Source organism: Scophthalmus maximus, chromosome 14 (genome assembly GCF_022379125.1).
Source record: "Scophthalmus maximus strain ysfricsl-2021 chromosome 14, ASM2237912v1, whole genome shotgun sequence".
In the NCBI taxonomy this organism is placed as follows: domain Eukaryota; kingdom Metazoa; phylum Chordata; class Actinopteri; order Pleuronectiformes; family Scophthalmidae; genus Scophthalmus; species Scophthalmus maximus.
This window is the reverse complement of record NC_061528.1, coordinates 5626807-5648282: the sequence shown is the minus strand read 5'-3', so window position 1 is coordinate 5648282 and position 21476 is coordinate 5626807. Positions and strand designations below refer to the sequence as shown.

General features: G+C 47.3%; 1 protein-coding gene across 3 annotated transcripts in view; it reads right to left on the bottom strand.

Annotated features, from left to right (window-relative positions):
- Positions 1-21476, bottom strand: part of fgf14 (fibroblast growth factor 14) — an 88073-nt gene that overhangs the window by 25799 nt on the left and 40798 nt on the right. For 2 of the 3 annotated variants that reach the window (XM_035604097.2, XM_035604094.2), the window contains exons 2-3: positions 1699-1809; positions 313-416 (exon numbers count right to left, since the gene is read on the bottom strand). In XM_035604097.2, coding sequence (XP_035459990.1) covers positions 313-416; positions 1699-1809 — 215 coding nt within the window. Of the gene's footprint in view, positions 1-312; positions 417-1698; positions 1810-9259; positions 10829-21476 lie in introns of those variants that run through there. The other variant, XM_035604095.2, reaches the window with a different exon arrangement.

The following is a 21476-nucleotide window of genomic DNA, read 5'->3' as shown; positions in this document are numbered from 1 at the left end:
TGTGATACACTCTGTAATAGCACAGCAGCGGATCCGCCGCGTTCTGCTTGAATTATGTTACCTTATATAAATGCGTTGGGCTTTTTTTGCATATGGAATGAAAAGTGGAAATATGTATGCATGCATTTCTGCTTAATGGGTTCCCCCAACCTCCACTTTAAGTGCAATTATCCTGTTGCAAACATGTTAAAATATCTCTGACATGTTCAGGGAACCTTAACGGAAATAAGAGTCTGGCTTGACATGAAAACTGAAGTCACTTGTTGTCTGTGGAACAGAATAGAATAGTATAGAATAGAACAGCGTGCTTACTGATGTGTACAGGTGTCCTTCCCCGTTCATGGCGATGTATAACCCGGTCTTCACGGACTGAATGGCGACAACTCGGAGGCCCACAGGAATAAGGTTGAACAAAGCTGCAAAAAAAAAAAAAACCACACACACAAGTCGAACGGGCAAACACACGTATGCATAACCATTACCATAGATAGTGAACAGTAAATGAATTGGAAAACAAAACCGCGGGGTTGTAATTCATCACCCGAGCGCACGCTGCCCATCATTAATGCTCCGCAAAGCATTGTTAATACAAGCCGCTGTAGCTGTTGCACTCGGGTAATCTCCGAAGATGAATTGCGCCGCGGCTGGTGGACGTGACTAGCCTAGCACAGCCCGGGTCACCCGGAGCTGCTTGAGGTGTGGCTGTAATTGGGGCCGCCAGTGGTGCATGGCAGATGTAATAGCCGCCCTTTTTTGCCGTTGTGACAGACTCCTTGGGCCTGGTGGGTAATGGCCATTGTTGGTGCTGGTGAGAAACAACAGGAGTGGCCTGGCCGTGACACTAGGTGTGTGTGTGTGTGTGTGTGTGTGTGTGTGTGTGTGTGTGTGTGTGTGTGTGTGTGTGTGTGTATTGAAGACCTCTCCTGACCCTTTAAGTAATGATTATTGGCATTTTTGGAGCATTAGCGAAGGTTATGGGTATTAATGTATAGCCATTGCTTTTTGGTGGCTTGGCCAATTCCAAAAATGTCAAATTGATTGTGGAGGCGCCAGTGCCAACACTTCTGATCTGATCTCGGGAGTTTTGATAATATATGATGTGTCCCTGGGGCAAACTATATGTTTACCCCACTGTTTTTCGTAAAGTGCCTTTTCCTTGAGCCTATCAGATTTGACATGTGCCACATCTCCTCACTCTGACAGGAGAAAGTGACACAATGCGGAGTGTCAGACCGGCGTTAGCACCAAGCACAGGAATCAAATTAAACACCTTGCCCGGAGCACTGGAGGAGCAGTGCCAGAACAAGCTAATAATACCTCTACTCCCCGGTTAAGCCTACTGTTTCCTGGTCCACTTTCCTCCTCTTGGGGAGCAGGACAAATCTGTGAGATCCTGTAGCACCAATTTGAGAGCAACTTTTTCATCCAAACAATGAAAAATGAGGGGAAGTATTGGCCTTAATGTTCGGGGAAACTGGATTCCAGGGCTTCATTTCCTGTACCTTGGGGAATAAATCAGGACCAGAAAATTGAAACCTCTCCAACTGTTACAGTGGATGGCGTGTATGTGTAAAGCAGTACATAACTGGAAAAACCCTGGCGCTCAAGGAACCTATTTATCTAAGTTAAAGAATAGTACCAGTTTCAAAAAGCTGAGGTATATTCTAGATGGCCAGCGGAGACGGTCAAGATACTCACAGGAATTACTGCTGTCATCCTTGGTCCCATCAAGAGAGCCATCTGGATTCATTTGCAAGTAGTATCCCTGCCTGCAATATAACCTGGTCACTATACCCTTGAGCTGGGGATCTGGAGGAGGAGGAGAGAGAAAGACAGAACAGAGGGCGACATTAGCACTTGGCACACATGATGAAAAGCCTGTTTCGAGGACTGCGGGCTGCGTTGTTTTTTTTCCGACGGCTCCTCGCAGCAAGACACCGCGAAACACCGCAGATCTACAGTACTTCCTTATTCATGTTGTCGGCAAATCCCACGGCCAAACTTCTCCGGGGCACGTAAGCCCCGCCATGCGCAGAGATAGGCCGTCCAATTACAGGCGGCGGGAATTAATCTGCGGTCGCCCGACTCCCGTGATGAACCCAACAGCACCCTCTCCGGGTTCTCGGCTGCGCAGGACGGGACAGTGTCTGTTCCTCGGCCCCCGTCTCGCTGACCCCAACATGGGAGTTAGCCACATATCTTACTGTAAATAAATCAGCGCTCCTGTTAAATTGCCCATTGCGCCGATAGTTACAGCTCAACCGGTCGTGTTCCGATTTAACTGGCACTTTGGGGGTTTGCAATAACGGGGAGACAAGTGAAAATATAATAAAAGAATCTTAAAAAGGGTAGAAAACTGAAAAAGATACGTTTTAATAAACCGGCATGCAATTGCACATTGGGTTGTTCCCGGAAAGATATTGCTTCATCCTGGTATGTGTGTGTTTGTGTGTGTGTGTGTGTGTGTGTGTGTGTGTGTGCCTGGGTAACCACTGGGGTCATATGCCATCAACATTAGTCTTATTGTGGAGACAGCTATCACACCAGATTTCATTCGAAGAAAGCCCTGGGGAGGTGAACAATCAACTTCACCTGAGCCTAAACCGTGTTCCTTGCAAGCATGTGTGTATGTGCGTGTGTGTGTGTGTGTGTGTGTGTGAAACAGAGAGAAGGAGAAAGAAAAAGGAGTGAAGAAGCGAGAAGGAGAGAGAGAGAGAGATCATGGCCACAGAGGAAAACTCGAGAGGTCTGAGGGCAGAGAGAGAGTCTGGTTTTTTCCTATCAGTGTTGTGCCCAAGGCCGTCTCTGATGGGTGATGGCATTAGGAGGCTCTGAGACCTTTCCCTCGCTGCCTGAAGGGAAAAAAAAAATACCTCTCTGCCTGTTGCAGCCGAACAATATACCGCCATCACGGCATTCAGCGGCGGTGCGCTGTCGACTCGTCTCGCCGCAACCAGGTGGCGAGGAGCATCTGACCGTCAGAGAGCCTCGGCTATGCGGTCGAGCAGCCTGACGGGAACGCTGACAGTCGCTCTCTGCTTGGCAATATAATGCTCGCACAGTCGAAATAGCTGTTGCAGCTGCCCAGCGAGATGCAGATGTCACCGATGCAGAGGTGATCCTCGCCCTGTCTGCGGGCTTCAATATCCAACGACCTTATACAGTCAGTCAGATGACTTTTCTAACGTTCAAATATATACTTTTAATCAGGCCTATCTTTTGTTGTCATGACTCCATTATCCACCTACAACTTCACGGCGCGGCTGCCATGAATGAAAACTTTCATCACAATTGAACTGAAAAATCACTCTCTCACTGTTGAAATGAATTGATTAACTTAGTGGGGAAGCTCATTTCCACCAGTATAAAAAAAAAAAGACCTCAAACTCGTACAAAGAGATCTGCCATACGTGGTAAAGACGACCATGTCAACCGTTTCCTAAAACAGCGCCTCTACAGGTGACATGAGGTACTGCACGCCACAAATACTTTTTTCGCCCCAGAGCAAAAAGGAAGTAAAGAAAACAAAAGGGTTAAACTTACAATACAGTTTCCAATGGATGAATCCACCAACTGTCTCTGCACTTAAAGGGGCAGTGAGAGATTCTGGAGAAAGCTTGTTTCTCTCTTTCTTGTTGTTGTGAGTTTACTGCTCGGGCCGGGTCCTTGGTGTGGGAGACCGACGACCTAACCACTGGGCCAAAACCGCGGAGTTGGAGCGCCGCCCGCCAGCATGTCTCTTACAGTAAGGTGTCCACGGGCGATGTTTACAAAGGGCGCTCGCAGTGTTGTGTGGTGCGGTCCGCACCATTTTTTGGGGGGTTTTACATTCACGGAGCCTGGGCTGCGCCGAAAATTCAAAAAAAAAAATTCCGGCGCGCACACAAAAGCGACAGATATTAACAGATTTTTTTTCAATATGTGTATTGATTTAGAATCGCTTACTGCCCCTTTAAGTACTTCAGTATCTGTGTTGCATCAAAGAGACTGTTCTAATACACTACTGCCTTTACTTTGTCACGGTCACTTGGTTTTAAAGTACTTTATCCGCCAATCACTGCCACTGCAAACAGTCGTGGGATATCGTCACAATGGACATATGACTGAATGCATTCATCAATTATACTTTTGATCAGAGCACATGAGCGTCCAACAATCGAGATACCTGCGATACGACCTCAAGACGACCACACCCGTGCTCTCCACTGCACACACATTTTCATATGGATTTTTAATGAGCGCACGGTTCCCCTGAGCAAACACTCTTGCACGGACACACAAAGGCGCCTAACCCGCGATCGATTAACGGCTTTTATCTGCGGCATTGGAACGAGGTGGGAGAGCGAGATTGATCCCGAGGACGGATCAGTGGGAGGCGAATTAAAACTGCATAACTGCTCGTTGGCAATGTGAATGTTATATATCTGTGCGTGTGTGTATGAACTTCGCTCCATCGTGCTATAAATCATTTGATGTTAGCCGTGTTCCCTAGGGCGAGCCAGCCAGTATATCTCACACACACACACACACACACACACACACACACACACACACACACACACACACACACACACACACACACACACACACACACACACACACACACACACACACACACACACACACACACACACACACACACACACACACACACACACACACACACACACACACACACACACATGGATTTCCCCTCCAGTTTCGAGCTTCAGTCTTTCTGAGCTGCAGCTATAGAGGGAGATGAAAATCTTTAAGCGTTTTAAGGTAATTTATCAAAATTGAATCATACTGACATGTATATAAACACATGGAGCAACGGGAAAAGGTGTGAGATAAGCCGCTATGATTTATGATAGTTCGCGTGTAATCCTATACTGAAAAGGGCGTGCGGATGAAAGTCTGTAATTCAATCACGACCTCAAATACCAGGAGCATCATTCATGACCGACAATTTTAACATCGGATATTCATGTATGCCAGCGCATATATGACATAATTGTAATTCTTATACGAAGCGGATGGCAACACCATTTCACGCTGAAGGTCAAACTTACTCATGGCCGGTGGGTAAAATGTTTCATATGGATCAGGTGTAAATTCGAGACAAAAGCATTCATTATCTCTCATCATTTACACCGGAGGGGAAACTCTTGTTATCATCGCATTCCGTAAAGAATACTGAGCAAGTGACCCCGTGTTTAAGATCACAACGCAAATTGGAGAAAGCCAACGAGGAAGAGGAGTTTCAGAAATGTTACATGCAAAGTTAAAAGAGAAGCTTGATACGATACATGGACTTCTTAAAATCCAGAGCCGCTTTGAAACTGGCCCCCCTTTGAATTCCCTCAGTTGAGTCGGTCTTTGACTTTCTTTAGTTAATTTCTTATCGTTTCCCTTTTTAGTTTTCGGTCGGCCTTAAAATTCACCGTTTAAGTATGGAGAAACCAGAGTGCAACTTTTCCCCGCGGAGCATCCATCCTCCGCTGCTGTTGGACTTTCCCTGTCGCACTGGTGTTTAATCTTTAGAAGAAGGGATGTGAGTTTCTACACGCCACTTCCTTGTTGCTGGAGAAATGGAGTGGTGGTTTGGCAGTGGGGGGGGGGGGGGGGGGGGGCAACAGAACCGAAATATCTCACATGGTGTTGTTCTGCAACAGGAAACGTTTCTGCAAATAACCTCAAATGGCACTAAAAGGTTGTGATTTCTTTTTGTTTTCTTTCCCCAAGCGCGAAATCATTCCCCTCCCGCTTTAATTTCTGTTGTGCCTTCCCTTTGCTATGTGTGTGTGTGTGTGTGTCTGCGTGTGCGTGCAAAGACACATGTTCGACTCGGACAGTGCAAAACAAACAGAGCACAGAGGACACACTGGGGCACAGCTGCTGCAGCCCGTTGCAGACTGTTGTCAGCCCCGTCCCCTGCTTGACCCTCTTTGGGTGTTTTCTGGAATAGGACGAGGGGCTTTTCCAGCCTGCCTGAGGAAAAAGCCCTCTTTTTACTATGTTGCCAGCGTTGCCATGGAAAAGCAGATGAAAAAACGGTATGCGCCGCTCACGCCCCCTTTCTCATTCCACGTTACATCGACATCTCTGACATTTCAACAACAACTCATCTGACACTGACGGATGACGCGCCGCCGCGTCCTGTACAACAATATTCCGCAAATAAATAGCCACGGCTCTGCAAAAGCCACAACCTCCGATGGGGCTTTCCAGACCACGAAGAGTACGACGATCTGACGGTCGGATCCGTGTAACAGGATCCAACCATCTATCGATTTGATCTCGTGATCTAATTAGAGCCGGCCAGCAGTGAGATTGTGAGCGAGCCCAAGCTGGACGCGTCCCGAGCTCACTTACTGGGTTTGGAGTGTAATAGGATTCACAACTCGCATCTAATCCCTTAAAGAAAAAGTTTTTCAAAATCTGTGTGATCACTCGCTCTGCATCTGCAGTCAAAATGAGGGAAAACAATATTCCCTCAAGCGTTGGAGGAGGCCAGGACACCACATCTGTGCACACAGCAGACAACACGTTTAGATTCTGTGATGTTTGTCTAGGGCCATGCTTTTATTAATATTAAAATAAAATTAGACTGAAGATGAGTATTGTTGGAGTTTGCATGTTCTCCCCGTGTGTGCGTGGGTTCTCTCCGGGTTCTCCGGCTTCTTCCCACAGTCCAGAGACATGCAGAATGGGGTCAGGTTCATTGGAGACTCTAAATTGACCGTAGGTGTGAATGTGAGAGTGAATGGTTGTTTGTCTCCGTGTGTGGCCCTGTGATAGGCTGGCGACCTGTCCAGGGTGTACCCCGCCTCTCGCCCAATGTTAGCTGGGATTGGCTCCAGCGCCCCCCCGCGACCCTTAAATGGATAAAGCGGTAGACGATGAATGAATGAATGAATAAGTATTGTTAGTATACATTGATTGATGGTCGTTTTGGCAACGTGTCCCTTCGAGTTTGACCCACATGACCAGGCTCTAAGAGCACAATTGATGTCCGCGTCGATCAATGCGGCCCATAAGAATAGCTAATCTGGAGCCTCGCTCGGAGGATCGATGCTCGAAGCCAAGGGGGAATACTGGTGCCGGAGTCAGTTCAGACGCCTGCACTCCCTCATCCTGGCAGATCTCAGTGGGCATCTGAATCCGACTTCGACATGTGATCTCAGCCTGCGAGCTGCTCGGTTCTCGGAAGGCTCGGGGAAAGCCCCCCAGCGCTCCTCCTCGCACCTGGGAAAACCAAGTGCAACACTTGTGATCGGTTGTACATCGGGTTTCCTCCTTCTGGGGTGTACAACATTAAATTAAGCACACCCAAACAAGTGATCGGTCTTGCTGAGCCGGGTGCTCCTGAGACGATGCAGCGAGGAAGAAGAAAGAGAGAGGGAACGTGTGTGTGTGTGTGTGTGTGTGTGAGAGAGAGAGGTGAGGAGAGAAACGGTGGTATGTGCAGTATTTCCCGACCGCCCCCCCTGAAAGTGTGATATCCCTCGGTCTAGATTTTCCTAATTCTCATTTGAGGCTGAAATTAATGAAGTGTATTCCCATTAGGCCTTTGATCACAAATAAGACAAATATCAAGCAAAGAGAAAACAATTTGCTCTGATTAGAGCTTTTAGAAAATGAGGACAAAAAACCCATTTAAAAAAAGCGGCTTTTCCCCCCAATTTGAATTTTGTCTTTACGCTGGTGGGAGTTTGCAGGAACCAGTGTGATGCTTCTCCTTCAAACACCAAGACACTTTTTGCCCCCACTGTGGATTGCCAACGCCCTCGAGGTTGAGGGAGGAGTCGCTCTGTGAAATGGCCGTCGCAGGTGTGACGTTGCCAAGTCATCTCAGGGTTTTTGCCGTTGGAGGTTGACGTGCCATCCGAGGCATGTGAAAAAATATATATAGACCTGCAAGCTTTGGAGGTTTGTTTGTGTGTTTCTGTTGGCGTGATCCAGATGTTAATAGCTCGACTAAAATGACAACATCGTCTGTCCACATCTCCGATCCGATTTCAAATGAGCCCAATTCAGAGGTGACAAAAGGACGCACGCACACGCACGCACGCACGCACGCACACACACGCACACATCTGGACACGTGCACACTTTGGGCAGGAACCAAAACAGCAGCCTGGAGGATGATCCATTTCAACCTGCCATTCTGATGCACCCCGACCCATGTCCAGATGTGTCCTCTATGAGCTATTATATGTGCATCCTGTTTTTATTAAAGCCATTTTATAATCCATGTGACCACTAAGGGGCTGTATATCGAAAGGGGGGGACATTTCAAAGTGTTGTTCTGCTCCAACCTGAACACACAGAGGAGGGGGGGGGACTCATCAAAATGTCTCTCTTTGCGAATGAGATGAAAGGCTGACCCACATGCTCCTGGGTGAAAACAAATCATGTGTGTGATCTTAATTGGCCATAAAATTATGAACGCTGGAGGACGTTTAATGAGTCCAGAGATACGTGCAACAGGTTTGATACCTGATGGTTCCAAGAGGAACGTGCAGCGCACCCTTCATCATCATCATCCACTTACAGGAGGAAACAATTACAGTAATATATTTTCGTCCTTCATTTTCAGAAGATAAATCATCTTTGCACTTGGCATCGATTCCACGCAGTGAAACGATTCTGCTCTTTAACCATCTCAGGCTTCCACGTTGGAGCAAGGAAAATAAAAAATGCTCCTGACATTTAATAAGAAAAAAATTGATGTGAGAAAAATGATTATGTTTGATATACATAACCTCTATTCCTTGGGAGATATTGACCTTTTTTTTGCTTGCATATGAATGAGATTCATCTCTGGCTCGTATGTAGGAAGCGCTCAGCCAATCGTGTTTGTGTTTCATAAAGATGTAGGGACCCCTTTCCGGAGGGACAGCTCGGTAAACCTGTCTCAACCATTTGGCACAACTCGTCAGGAGCCTGTCTGATAGCTGGGATGACATTTAAATAAGGGGAAGCTTCGTTATGATCAACCACCTGGCTAATAAAATTAAAATAAAACGATGCATTGTGCAGTCAATTTTTACTTTTACGCACAGATGTGCGATTTGGAAACTGAAGATAATCATTAATTTCATGATAACCTTGTGTGCCCGAAGCACATCGGTGGAAATGTAATCAAAGGGCCCCATAAAGCTATCAACCAGTGGTTGGATGTATATCTATAGATATATAGATATATATATATATCTATATATATATTCACATGCTTTTTTACACCTTTTGCACACGTATAAGTTCCCCAGACCTTGTCTCCGTAGTCTCCGCTTCCTGAGGCCGAAGATGCGCACTTTGGAGAAGATGTCGACCAGGTTCCCATTGCAGAGCCCCTTGTTCTTGTTGGGGCTCTTCCTCCGTCGGTTGGTCGAGGGCCGGTCCAAGTGCTGCTCCCGCGCCTGCCTCTTCTGTCTGATCAGCCCACTGGCGATCGCAGCGGCCATGGCTCAAAATGTCACAACCGCTGCAGGTCCCGTCTGCGCACGGAGCGCAGACCTCACAAACAGCCGCCTCTCGGTGCCCGCAGCCCGGGTCACAGTCCCATGGTGGCGGCCGGAGTGATCCGTTCCGTGGAGTCAAAAATGTCAAATATATATATATATGTGTGTGTCTCTAGGCGCTCCCGTTCTGTTCTGCCCGAACACTACATGGTAACCGTGGCATCAAAAGAGATGTCATCATCACTCGAAAGATTCTTGGACATGATGGAAGAAGAACAAAAAAAAAAAAAAATGAGATCAGTTCATGCGTAATTCCATGCAGCCACCGGTCCCGCTGACAAAACACACGCCAAAAAAAAAACTCACGAGGACCGAGGATTCGGAGGTTCATTCATACCTGCGAGGTGATGCTTTTATTCACTGTCTCTGACATGCTTCAGGGGCATCGCCTCCTTTAAATGTCCAAAACACCGGCTGCGGCGTCCTCACACCGCACATTCACCCGCACTCTTTTCCCTCTCCGTCCTGCACCCTCGGTTTTCCTCCTCTCCTCCTCCTCCTCCTCCTCCTTCTTGCCAGACGAGGCGGCTCCTCTGTCAGAAGTCGCTGATTTGGGGTACAGCGGTGCAGGGGACAACCGTGCATGTGCGCCGCAACGGGCGCCTCCTATACGGAGAGGAACATCCTGCTGCAGCCGAGTGGAGGAGGCACAGCAGCAGCAGCAGCAGCAGCAGCTGCAGCAGCTGCAGCCCGGGCGACGCGAAGTCCAAGTTCGCGAGAGGCGATCCTGCGACGGGGAGCGCGCAATAACGGCCGCGCGTTTGCAGGATGGCAAAGAAATTGCGCAGGCCGCAGACTGAATCGACGCAAAGTTCAACTCGGACTATGTTCGCAAAACAAATGTTCTTCTCCGTATTCCACAGTCACAACGCGGGCGGGAGGGCGCGATGGGAGCCGCGGAGAAGGGAAAGGGAAAAACCGGAGGCTGATCTGAATCCTGTGGAGATGACGTCTGCATTGTGTGACAAGCTGCATACAAATATGTATAAAACTTAAACCCCCCGGCGGTGAGCGCACGGGTCGACCCAGCGCAGACCCATGTCGACGCAGCAGCAGCAGCAGCAGCAGCAGCCCCCCACCACACGGTCGGTGTGTGGCGACCAGCGCGTAAAGGGTAAAAAGGAAGGAGAGAGAGAGAGAGAGAGAGAGAGAGAGAGAGAGAGAGAGTAAACGCCGCTGATACACGGCGCAATTTATTTTTCCCACGCTCAACTGAAGAAGAAGAGGAAGAAGGATGGGAAGTGGTTGGTCACCCGGCTCCGGTCTTTATACCCCAGATCAACATATCCTCCCCATCAACAAGTCCCAGCCAGTCGTTAGTGCACGCCTGAGGGAGGGAGAGGATCCCCCCACGCCCACTGCCCCCCTCCCTCCCTCCAAGGGGGAAAGATCAGCCGCTCTGAATGCTGCACATTAGATGCTATAGGATGTTATTCTTTATGTGTCATCCACCGCAGGAAGCATCCATCTGAACATATTCAGACCTCACTACTATACACAGTCAAACTTGTACAGTATAAACAAAATGGATCTGGGTTGGTTTTTCATAACTGTATGCTCATATGCTCTATATGAGACGTGGTGGGGGGAGAAAGAAGAAGAAAAAAATACCAGTTGCTGTGCGGAGAAGTCAGAAGCGCGTTCGCGTTTTTTTTTTTTTTTTTTAATTAGGAGCCCTCGGGGCCGCGCGCCTCACTGGCTAGGTGTTGGTTTCAGCACCGCGGACAGCGCCGGACAATGACGGAGGGGGAAACGCATCCTCCAAGTCGGACATCACAACCTTTTTATACCTGCAGGTTGTCCCGAGTGGACCCACCCAGAACCGGAGAGTCCACTCAATGCTCAGTGGCTCTCTGGCCAATTTGAATTCAGAATTGGAATCAATGAGCGCCCAACATAAGACAACCCCAAAAAAATAAACATTCGGTTCGTTCTCTTTCTCTGGGGGGGTGGATGAATATCATCCAAGTCTCAATCACAGGAGAGCGCGCGCACACACACACACACACACACACACACACACACACACACACACACACACACACACACACACACACACACACACACACACACACACACACACACACACACACACACACACACACACACACACACACACACACACACACACACACACACACACACACACTCACACACACACACACACACACGCACACGCACACACACAAAATGAAAACTCAAGAGAGCCATCTGCTGTTTGTGGCTGTAATTAAACATGTTGGTCTTCTGTGTATAGGGAGAAGTGGAGCTCTGGTGTTGTGTTGCCCTCGTGTGCAGTTGAACGCCAGACGCACCTGTCGATATCCGGCCGCACCGATGATGTACGTGAATCGGTGTGAACCTATCTGTCGAAACCGGCAGATAGACACCAATAATCTGTTCGCATCACGGCGGAGAGCGGATGGTACGCAAAAACCAGAAGCACAGTGGAGCGATCGCTTTGTCCCCACATGGTGGCTGAGGTGATACTGCTTAAAGCAATACAGCACACTTTTAATGATGTATTTTAAAATGTGATGGGAGGGGGGGTAAGGGGTTGGGTGTTCAAAATCCTCCTCACATAGAAATCAGGTACGTGCACCGGTGGTTTATGGGCGCCTTCTCCTCTCCCTCCCCCATCGCAGTCCACTGACTGGAGCGTACGTGCGGTGGATGGGTACAGCCTCCATGTCCCGTGGCTGCGGAGAGAAGAAGCCCCCCCCGGCCTCCCGCTCTGCTGAGCTGTAACAGTCGCTTGCAGTTAACGCTCCAGCCAGCAGCCGACACTGTGAGCTCAACAATGGTCCCCCAGCCGCAACGACTACGCTCGCACAGCAGCAGCACTGTCACATGCAGCCGCGGTTCTGAAATGGGAGGGGGTGTGGACATTACTGGCTGTCCCATGCATGTTTGGGGGATGCTGCATTGTCTCTAGCTCGCAGGAAACTAAGGGATGTTACATTATTAGATAAGATTATTGGTATTATTTCATTGTAATTACTGGATGATAATACTTTAGCCCCCTGAGCAAAATCCAACATAGTTAGCAATAGTAATTGTTAGTGTGCTTGATACCCCGTCAATTCTACAAATGTGGAACAACAGGTGAAATGAACAAATAAATAAAAAAGAGCTCAACCTGGCCCGCAACCAGGATGAGGGGTAATCCTTGAGAGGCGAGGCGAGGCGAGGCGAGAGGAGAGGAGAGGCTTTGCACTGTGGCTTTTACCTTCTCATCTTTGCACAGCATGAGGCCGAATTGGGGCTGAATGCCTTTTTTTTCCCACACACAACACAGACGTACACGTGTAAACGCATTATCACAGCATGCGTTGCAGAACTGGAAGCCTAATCCAGGAGAGTGCACTGAATACAACACCGGGTTCCCCTCAAGGCGCACATCAAGAACCCAAGGCGCCAAACAGTCATTCATGAAGCAAAACGAGGGCGCACGTACCTACATTTTTTTTCCTCCTACATGTGAACGGATGAGAGTCCATGGCAGTCCCATTCCAAAGCATGAGAGCGAGACCCTTTTTCCCTGTGACTCCTTATGCTCAATTTATACTGCGCCCCCCCTTCCAGGATCTAACAGGGTTAACTGGCCTGACAGTCTGCCCCCCCCCCCCGAGCTGTTCACATTCATTTGCTCACGAATGCTTTAAACGTTTCATCTATTCTTTACGTCGGGGTCGCGGAGAGAGGCGGTTAGACGAACACGTCGGGACACTTCAACCTGAGACCTGAGCCGCAAATGAAACCGGACTAACCGTTGCCTCAGGGCGCAATTTGTGAGAAGATGGCCGAGCGGCGGCTAACGAGATGCACGTGAAACCTTGTGCCCATCAGCTTGTCTTCTATCATCGACGCATTCTCTGCGCCGAAAAAAAACCCCACCCACAGACTGTAATATGAAGAAAAACTTGAGCTGTATAAAAAACAGTGGGGCGACCGCATTGCGCGAAGGTTGGGTGAAGGGTTTGATGCAGAATTGAAGCCACCGCCTCGTCAGGGCAGAACATTTTAAATCCAATCTCCTCTGGGGGAAATCTCATTATTGTTAGTTAGGTGTCCTGCTGCCGCGGCGGAGCAAATGTCACCCAATGGATCCGGGATAAACAACCCGTTTGATTATTGCCATTCCTCTGCCTCGGGGCCATGTTCTGCTATCACCCATCCCAACAGTGAGTGGGACTCAGCGCTTCTCAGGCCAAGTGAAATAAAAGAAGCCTATAGCGTACTAGAACGAAATTGCACAGTGTTATCAAAGACGGACAATGAATTTAATTGGAGATGAGTAATGGTCATTCTCTTCTCTCCCTCGTCCTTTCCGCCCGTCCTCCGACTTTGGCAGTTTCACCGTTGAATATCGCGAGTCCGTCGACTGGAGGATGCCGAGTACTCGGGGCATTTGTATGGGCCTCGATTTGTTTGGATGAGTCTCATGGCTTGAGCTAATCCAGCGGAGATGGACGAGTGCGCGTCAAGAGCTCGTAAGAGGGTCGTGAGCTTTTGTCAAGTGGTCCAGAATAAAGAGAGCGTGGTGAGGCCCCCTCGAGGACCCTGAGAGATCAGGGGTCGATGAGATTCGTGTTCTGGAATGGGATAATAAACAGGCCGTGGCTTTTGAGAGGCAGATAAGACGGGGGTCTCGCCAACGAGCCAGCCATTACAAATATCCACTGTGTGTATTTCATTTCTTTTAACAGTTGATAACCCGTCGGAGGACACCACTTTGTGCTGAGCCTCGGTGAAGAGGTGGGACAAGACACTGGACAGTGTAATGACTCAACTTACATTGAAACAAAAGGGTCTGAAAGGCTGAATAGGGAATACCTGACGCGCTAAACTGTTCCATTCACAGGGAGCAGCAATGTTAAATCAGCTTAGAATCTTGAACAGGAATGTGTGTGTGGACGGCGAGAAGTGAACTGATCGTGGTCCAGTGGACTCGGGCCTTTCAAACGCCAGAGCAATCTTTAAGCGTTGCTTGATTGCCGACGGGTTCACTCACGCGGGCCTGTCAATGAATAATATATTTGAGGGGAAAAAAAAGAAAAAGGATAGAAAACAACCCTGGAGAGAGTGTTTAGTGCCAAGCGGGCTGACGCATTGAGTCCCCCGGTCCATCATCTCATGCAGACTGACATAAAACATTTAAACAAATCATGTACATCGCATAATCGCCCGCGAGCCGCACCAAACACGCCACGGGAGAATATGTACGGCCGCATTACAATATGTCTCTCTGCTGCGCGCGCGATGGATCGCCGCCCCCCCTCCCCACCCGAGGGACAGGATTAGATCGGGGCCCGAGGTGTGGAGCCCTCCGACGGGGACATTAATGAAAACCCGGCGGCGTCACACTGTGAGCTCCACACTCAACAACAAAAAGGCTCATTTTGAAGATTAAACAACCAAAAAAATCAAGTTAGAACTTCTGTTGCTGAACTCCACATGTAGTAGAACAAAATCAAGTGCCGTGCACTATGCCTGTACATGTAAAATGAACGTAGTCACCGGGTCAGGGAAGGAAAGCCAATGCTGAAGTGCCGTAAACCTGTATTCTCCGGAATGACCAGCAGAGGGCGACTCCAGTGGTTGCAAAAAGAAGTCCGTTTCTATAGAAGTCCATGAAGTCGCATTTTCCTGCGGGGCTTATGGTCTCAATCTCTCGTTTGAAGTCTTCCTCAATTCTGCACGATGCTCATTTTGAAAGATTATAGTCCCATTTGGAGTAAAACGGACGCATTGGGATATGGACACTGTGTGATGGACAGCTTGTCCTAAATGCTGAACAACTATACATTTAGAAACAGACGGACCTAAACAACATCTTAAACCTGAGCCTAATTCTTATCCTTAAAATAAGCCCAAGTCCAGAAATAATAAAGGGATAATGGATAAAGCCTTAAAGGAATAAATCAACATTTGGATGAATACGTAACAACTACACATTTACAAAACAGACAGACCATTTGGTGATAATGCCTGTGGGCTTCTTTTTTTTCTTTTTTTGTTTAACATGTCCTCTGACTTTTGCTCATTTGAAAAGAAAACCTGATTACGGCGAATGGAACTGGGCACAAAGTGCCCGTGGTTTAACGGACGCCCCCGCGGCTCCTCACCGGCAGCGATTGGTTAACAACCGAATAATAGCCCGGATCGCCAACAGCTCAATTACGTGGTGCAGTATTTCGGGGATGAGGCGAAACACAAATGTGATCAAGGCGACAAATATAAAGAGAGGGGAGGGGGATGCAAGGGACGATGAAAAATGACAACGCCCAGACAAAACACTCACAATCCGAGGAGTCAACATGCTGGTCACAATCATCCTCTCTGGTCTCCCCCCTCTCTCACACACCCTCTCTCACACTATCTCTCTCTCTCTCTCACACACACACACACACACACACACACACACACACACACACACACACACACACACACACACACACACACACACACACACACACACACACACACACACACACACACACACACACACACACACACACACACACACACACACACACACACACACACACACACACACACACACCGATATCCTATTTTAAGTCTGCAGCAGTGATGGAAGTGCACTGTCAGCAGCACTGCAGAGCGAGGTTCCTTGGAGAAGCCCTGGGCGGTGTGGGAGAATATCAATTAGTCCAAACCCCCCCTGGAAAGACCTGCTCCCGGAGTTTGAAGGCTGACACCGAGTGCGTATAGGTGTGTGCGAGGGGTGCATTGCTGCTGTATTGTTCGCTTCTCGGTGAGTTAATGTGTGTGTGTGTGTGTGTGTGTGTGTGGGTGTGTGTGTGGGTGTGCGTGCAGGTGCCCACTTTGAAATGAGGCGTATAGGTGTGCGCATCAATATCAAATGGTTTTTCTGATGCAGGTGAAAGACCTGACGGCGCATTTCGCTGAGGAGAGACGTAATAGAATGGTAATGAGGGCGACGTCAGGCCAGGGCCCAGCTCCGTTTGTGAATTCTGAGAGGTGATACGGAGAAAACCAGGTCAGTTACAATTGCTCTGAAGATGAATCCATCGGCTTGTGTCTGCAACGCGAGCAAACGCACCAACTCACGACACAAGTACGGTTGAAATCTAGACGATTGCACTTCATGCGTTAAGCAGAGGGATTTCTTTCATGTTTCCCCTGTAGAAATACATAAGTGGAGTATATAGCCACTGACCTTCAGGTGTGGTCAGTGTCTGTTTCTTCCAATCCGGTCCACAGATGGCGTGAGGAGGAATCAGAATCCCCCGTCTACCGCGAGAACATTACCACTACCGACACTCAAAATTATGCTCACAAACACTAACTAACAAAATAACCCCACATCCTACACCTGAGTCTAATTCTTATCCCTAAAAAAAAACAAAAAACAAGTCCAGATATAATAAAGAAAGAAAGGATAAAGCCTTAAAAGAAGAAATCAATATTTTGCAATTATTTGCTTTCTTACTAATATTTGGATGGGAAGATTGATACCCCTCCAATATCTGTGTGGCAGTTACAGAGTGGCGTCATATTTGGCAGCACTAGTACACCTTTCACATTCCATGAAGGGAGAATATTTGATTCACTGTTAAAAATATATTGTTTAATGGAGCAAAGGTCGTCTTGCTAATTCAAGAGTCACAAATATGAACAAATTCACCGTAACTAGATATCATGTCTAATAGCGTGCTTCATATTACAGTACTCCTGTTTTGAATGTAATATTACGATGTGTTCAGACGACATGCACCATACATCTCCGATGACGCAGTGTGTGAATGGCAATAAAGCCCCCCCCCCCCCCCCAAGAGACAATGAGAGACTAATGATGCCTGCAGTAGTTATGATGCCTATCGCCATTACTCCGGCCCCTGCGACCCTCTTGGCCCGGAGAATAAACCGAAGTAAAAAAGTAGCAGATGATGGTGACGGTGGGGACAAGGAGTGCAGTGATCAGCGTGAAGGGACAGGGGTTAATCCTCCGGTATGACAGCAGCCATTAGAAAGGGCCAGACATCGCGACACGCTCGCACACTCAGGCGGCCATTAACGCCGTCACAGATCAAAATGTTGCCACGGCGCCAAATGCATCAAAATCCCGGGCTCGTCACAGGGCGCCTGAGATCCACGGTGCGAAAACCAACACGCCAGATTACATTCAACTCCACCCACGTCACACGCCGAGGAGGACAACATGTCCCTGTTTAGTGTTTTTTCCCCCCGCTCGCCCTCGTTTCATTACATTGCAGAAGTAACTGTTTAATTTTTACTTTTTCAATTCGAAGTTTGGTTTTACTCCGCATTAATTTTGTTTTTTATTTATTTATGAATTTGTTTTCCTCACAGGCAGGTTAGTTTCATCCCTGTTAGTGCGGTAATCATGCATTTTTACCACAAAACACATATTGGGCATTGTATTGTACATATTGTTTTCTGATACATGACATCCTATTATTATTCTATAGTGTTTGCTTTGCTTTCAGTTGCCTCTCGTGACTTTGGCCTACGCAGAATCACAAGTACACCCACTTTAAATAAAATGTGTTCACCGGCCGAGAGAATATTCTCATGTTACTCCTTTGATTTTTTCTTCTAATAAATCACCAACAACACTCGGCTTAAAAGCCAGATTAAAGAACAAAATCAGTAGATTTTTACAACAATATCAACTAAAGAAAAATGCATTTGACCGCTGCCTCGTGTTGACACAGGGCATCCAAATAAGACAGCTGATGCTCAGGCAGTGCATCTCATGTTCTTTGCAGATGGACATGTGCTGAATGTCAAATACATGATAAAAAAAAAAGACAGATACATTCCGATTATGTCAATTTCATTATGGAATGCATGTGTAAGGCACTTTAAGGTGCTCTCATATTCATACTCTGTGGCAATGGTTCATGGATGCTCATGTGTATTTTTTTTTTTTTTTACCAGCCTGAAGATCTGCTGTATGAAAACGCAAGTTCTATTAGTCTCGTTTTAGTTTTTATTCCAATAGAAAAATAACCTTAAAACAGAGAATAAGATGGGCTGATGTTAAAACAGACCATAATCTGTATGTGTCCAGTTAACTAGCTCTGGTGAAAAGCAGCAGCAGAGCAGCTGTCACGGTTAAAAATGCACTGCTGCTTTTCGGCCACTAGAGAGCAGTGCAGAGCGCAGCAGGACACTGCTGCAGGATCACAGTGGTGATGAAGGGAGAGTCAAAGTGCTCTGCACAGAGACTATATTTGTTGCCTCTATTTAAAAAAAAAAAGAAGAACAAAGTGGTTCCCCGGGTCTTGTGATGGCTTCTACAGTGACAAAAAACAACAACAACAAAAGGAGTTCCCACTAAGTGGCGCTCCATCAACTCCAATTTGCGATGGGGGCCAACACACAGTGTGAAAAGATGCGGTGAATTAAACATCACAGTCGATCTCCGGGAAAAGTAAGTCTGTCATGTTGGTACTTTGTCTCGTCGGCTATATTTGGCGTCGCATCTGCCGCTGCGTTTAGACGAGCAGCTGTCCGAGCACTCAACGGAACTCAAGCCGGAGCCATTCACAAGAAATAAAACACTACCTCCTTTTTTTTTCCTCTTTTCTTTAGATAGCCAAGATGCCCTCAAGTGGCCAAAACATGCTACACCGCAGATGCTGTGAGTGGACATGAGAAAACCCTCCTGTGTCCAACAATCAACCCGTCTGTCAAACACGGCTGTCAATCAATCGCCTCGCAAAGAGTTGAGTGTAGGGCTCAGTGTGGAGCTGTGACCTAACCAGGGGAAGTGAACTGAACCGTGATGTGAGTTACCACTAATATTAGATGTGACTCAGTAGTGAAAAACCCCTAATCTGTTTATATGGTTGTGGACGCTGCGGAAGCGCTCATTGATCCTCTACTGTTGCCAACTGGTATTTGCTACGTATGTCTATCGCCCATAAATACTTGTGTGTTTGTTGGTGTGCGTGTGTGTGTGTGTGTCTGTGTGTGTGTGTGTGTGTGAAATTAAATCAGCATAATGGGGAAGACAAAAACAAAGAGTATGGGAAGAAAAAAAATAAAAGACGCATTTGTTTTTATCCACGTATGTTATCCAATAGAGGCGCAGAGGGATCTATGATATATGGATCACAGCCTTAGGACATGGTTTCCAATAGCAGTGAGTGATGCAGTGCTGCAAACAAACACACACACGCGCACACGCACACGCACACGCACACACACACGGACACACGCGCACACACACACACACACACACACACACACACACACACACACTGGTCACTGAGAATGTGAACATGAGCGCACACAGTTGTCGTTGTTGCTGGGTTTACGTGTTCTTAATGTAAAAGTCAAACATTAGCCTTCGCTAATCAATCATTGACTCCCCAGCAGCAGCAGCAGCAGCACTGTGTCAGGACAAATCACTGATTATTAATAGCACAGACAAAGTTACATAAATGCAGATCATCCCAGTTGGACCTCGTGAACTTGACTTTCTGTGCCAAAGGTCAAAGGTCAAAGGTGGAGAACCATGCCGCGCGCGTCAGCAGGTTACGAGAAAGTCGTCTGAAGTGAAAAGCCGTTGAGGAAGAAAACCAGATACTGCAAAACGAGGAAAAACAAGCCTTAGTGAAATCAAAGCCTCAACACCAGGCATCCACTTCATGGCCCAAAGGCCCAATTAACACATATGTAAACCAGGATGGTTAAATAATAATGATAGAAAATGTAGGCTTCATCAAAATGGAGGGATTCTTACTGTGAACAGAGAAATAGAAAAAAATATATATCTTTTCAGCTTGTTTCATTTGCATGTCTGATGTTGGGGCCCTAATGAGAAATGACACATTTGTAATTACAGTGGACTATAATAAGCTGGAGTGTAAGTGAGAATCCAGAGCCCAGGTCTTTATGACTGGGGCGGGGGGGGGAGTGTTAACCCATTTGAAATTTCAAGGAAGAAAATTACTTAAAGTCAACGCAGGAGGCTTTTTAAAAAATGTATTTTCACGACTGCAATTTTTCTTTTCCGTGCAGCGAGGCAGACGTGTCGGGGGGTGGGACCTCGAGGATCGAGAGCTCGAAAAAGTTGGCAGGACAAAAGCCTGCCGTGTGGACATGGATGTTGGCCCTCGCTTGCAGCTCGCTCACCTCCTCCTTCACACCTACTCGCAGAGGAGGAGGCGGAGGAGGGAGAGGAGGAGGAGGAGGACGAAGAGGAGGAGGAGGCGTGTTTTTCATCGCAGGGCCTCGGGATATTGACGATAAAAGTTTTTGGCAGGAGATCGAGCCGCAGATGACGGCTGGTGGTGACGGTGGTACATTTGACCTGGTATGATCGCTGCTACTGGCCATTAGTGTGAAGTGATCGTCCACCCCAAACTATGTTTCAGTATCGAACGTCTTGTAAAACCCTTTTATACAAAGTGGTTGTAAAATTTAAAAAAAAATTAGCAGTTAAGTCACAGCGTTTACATTGGACTCAATAGTGACACATTTTCTCCTGCGCTGAATGAGAATGAACTCATCCTGCAGCGTTAAGTTTATTCTGAGACGGTACTGGGAAGTAACAAAGACCTTTTTTCAAGAATTCTAACTTTGACTATTTCTCTACCCTGCATTGCACAGGAACATATATAACTATTCACATCGGAGATCCAAAATTTTACGAGGAAAACATAATCTCAGTGTCTAAAACGTGTAGATTAAACAACCCAGGAGTTAAGACCCGCTCTAATATCAGTGCATCAACACAAGCGATGCCGTACAGCAAATATTCAATACCATCATGAATATGATAAAATGACACTCTTAAAGAGGGAATTCTGCATATCGGTGCGATTACTTGCTTACTTAGCGAATATTCAAGTCCATCCACCCATCCATTATCTACAAACTCATAAACTTTAAATGTTGCTGGGGGGCCGGAGCCAATCCCAGCTGACGTGAAGCGAACGGGACTTT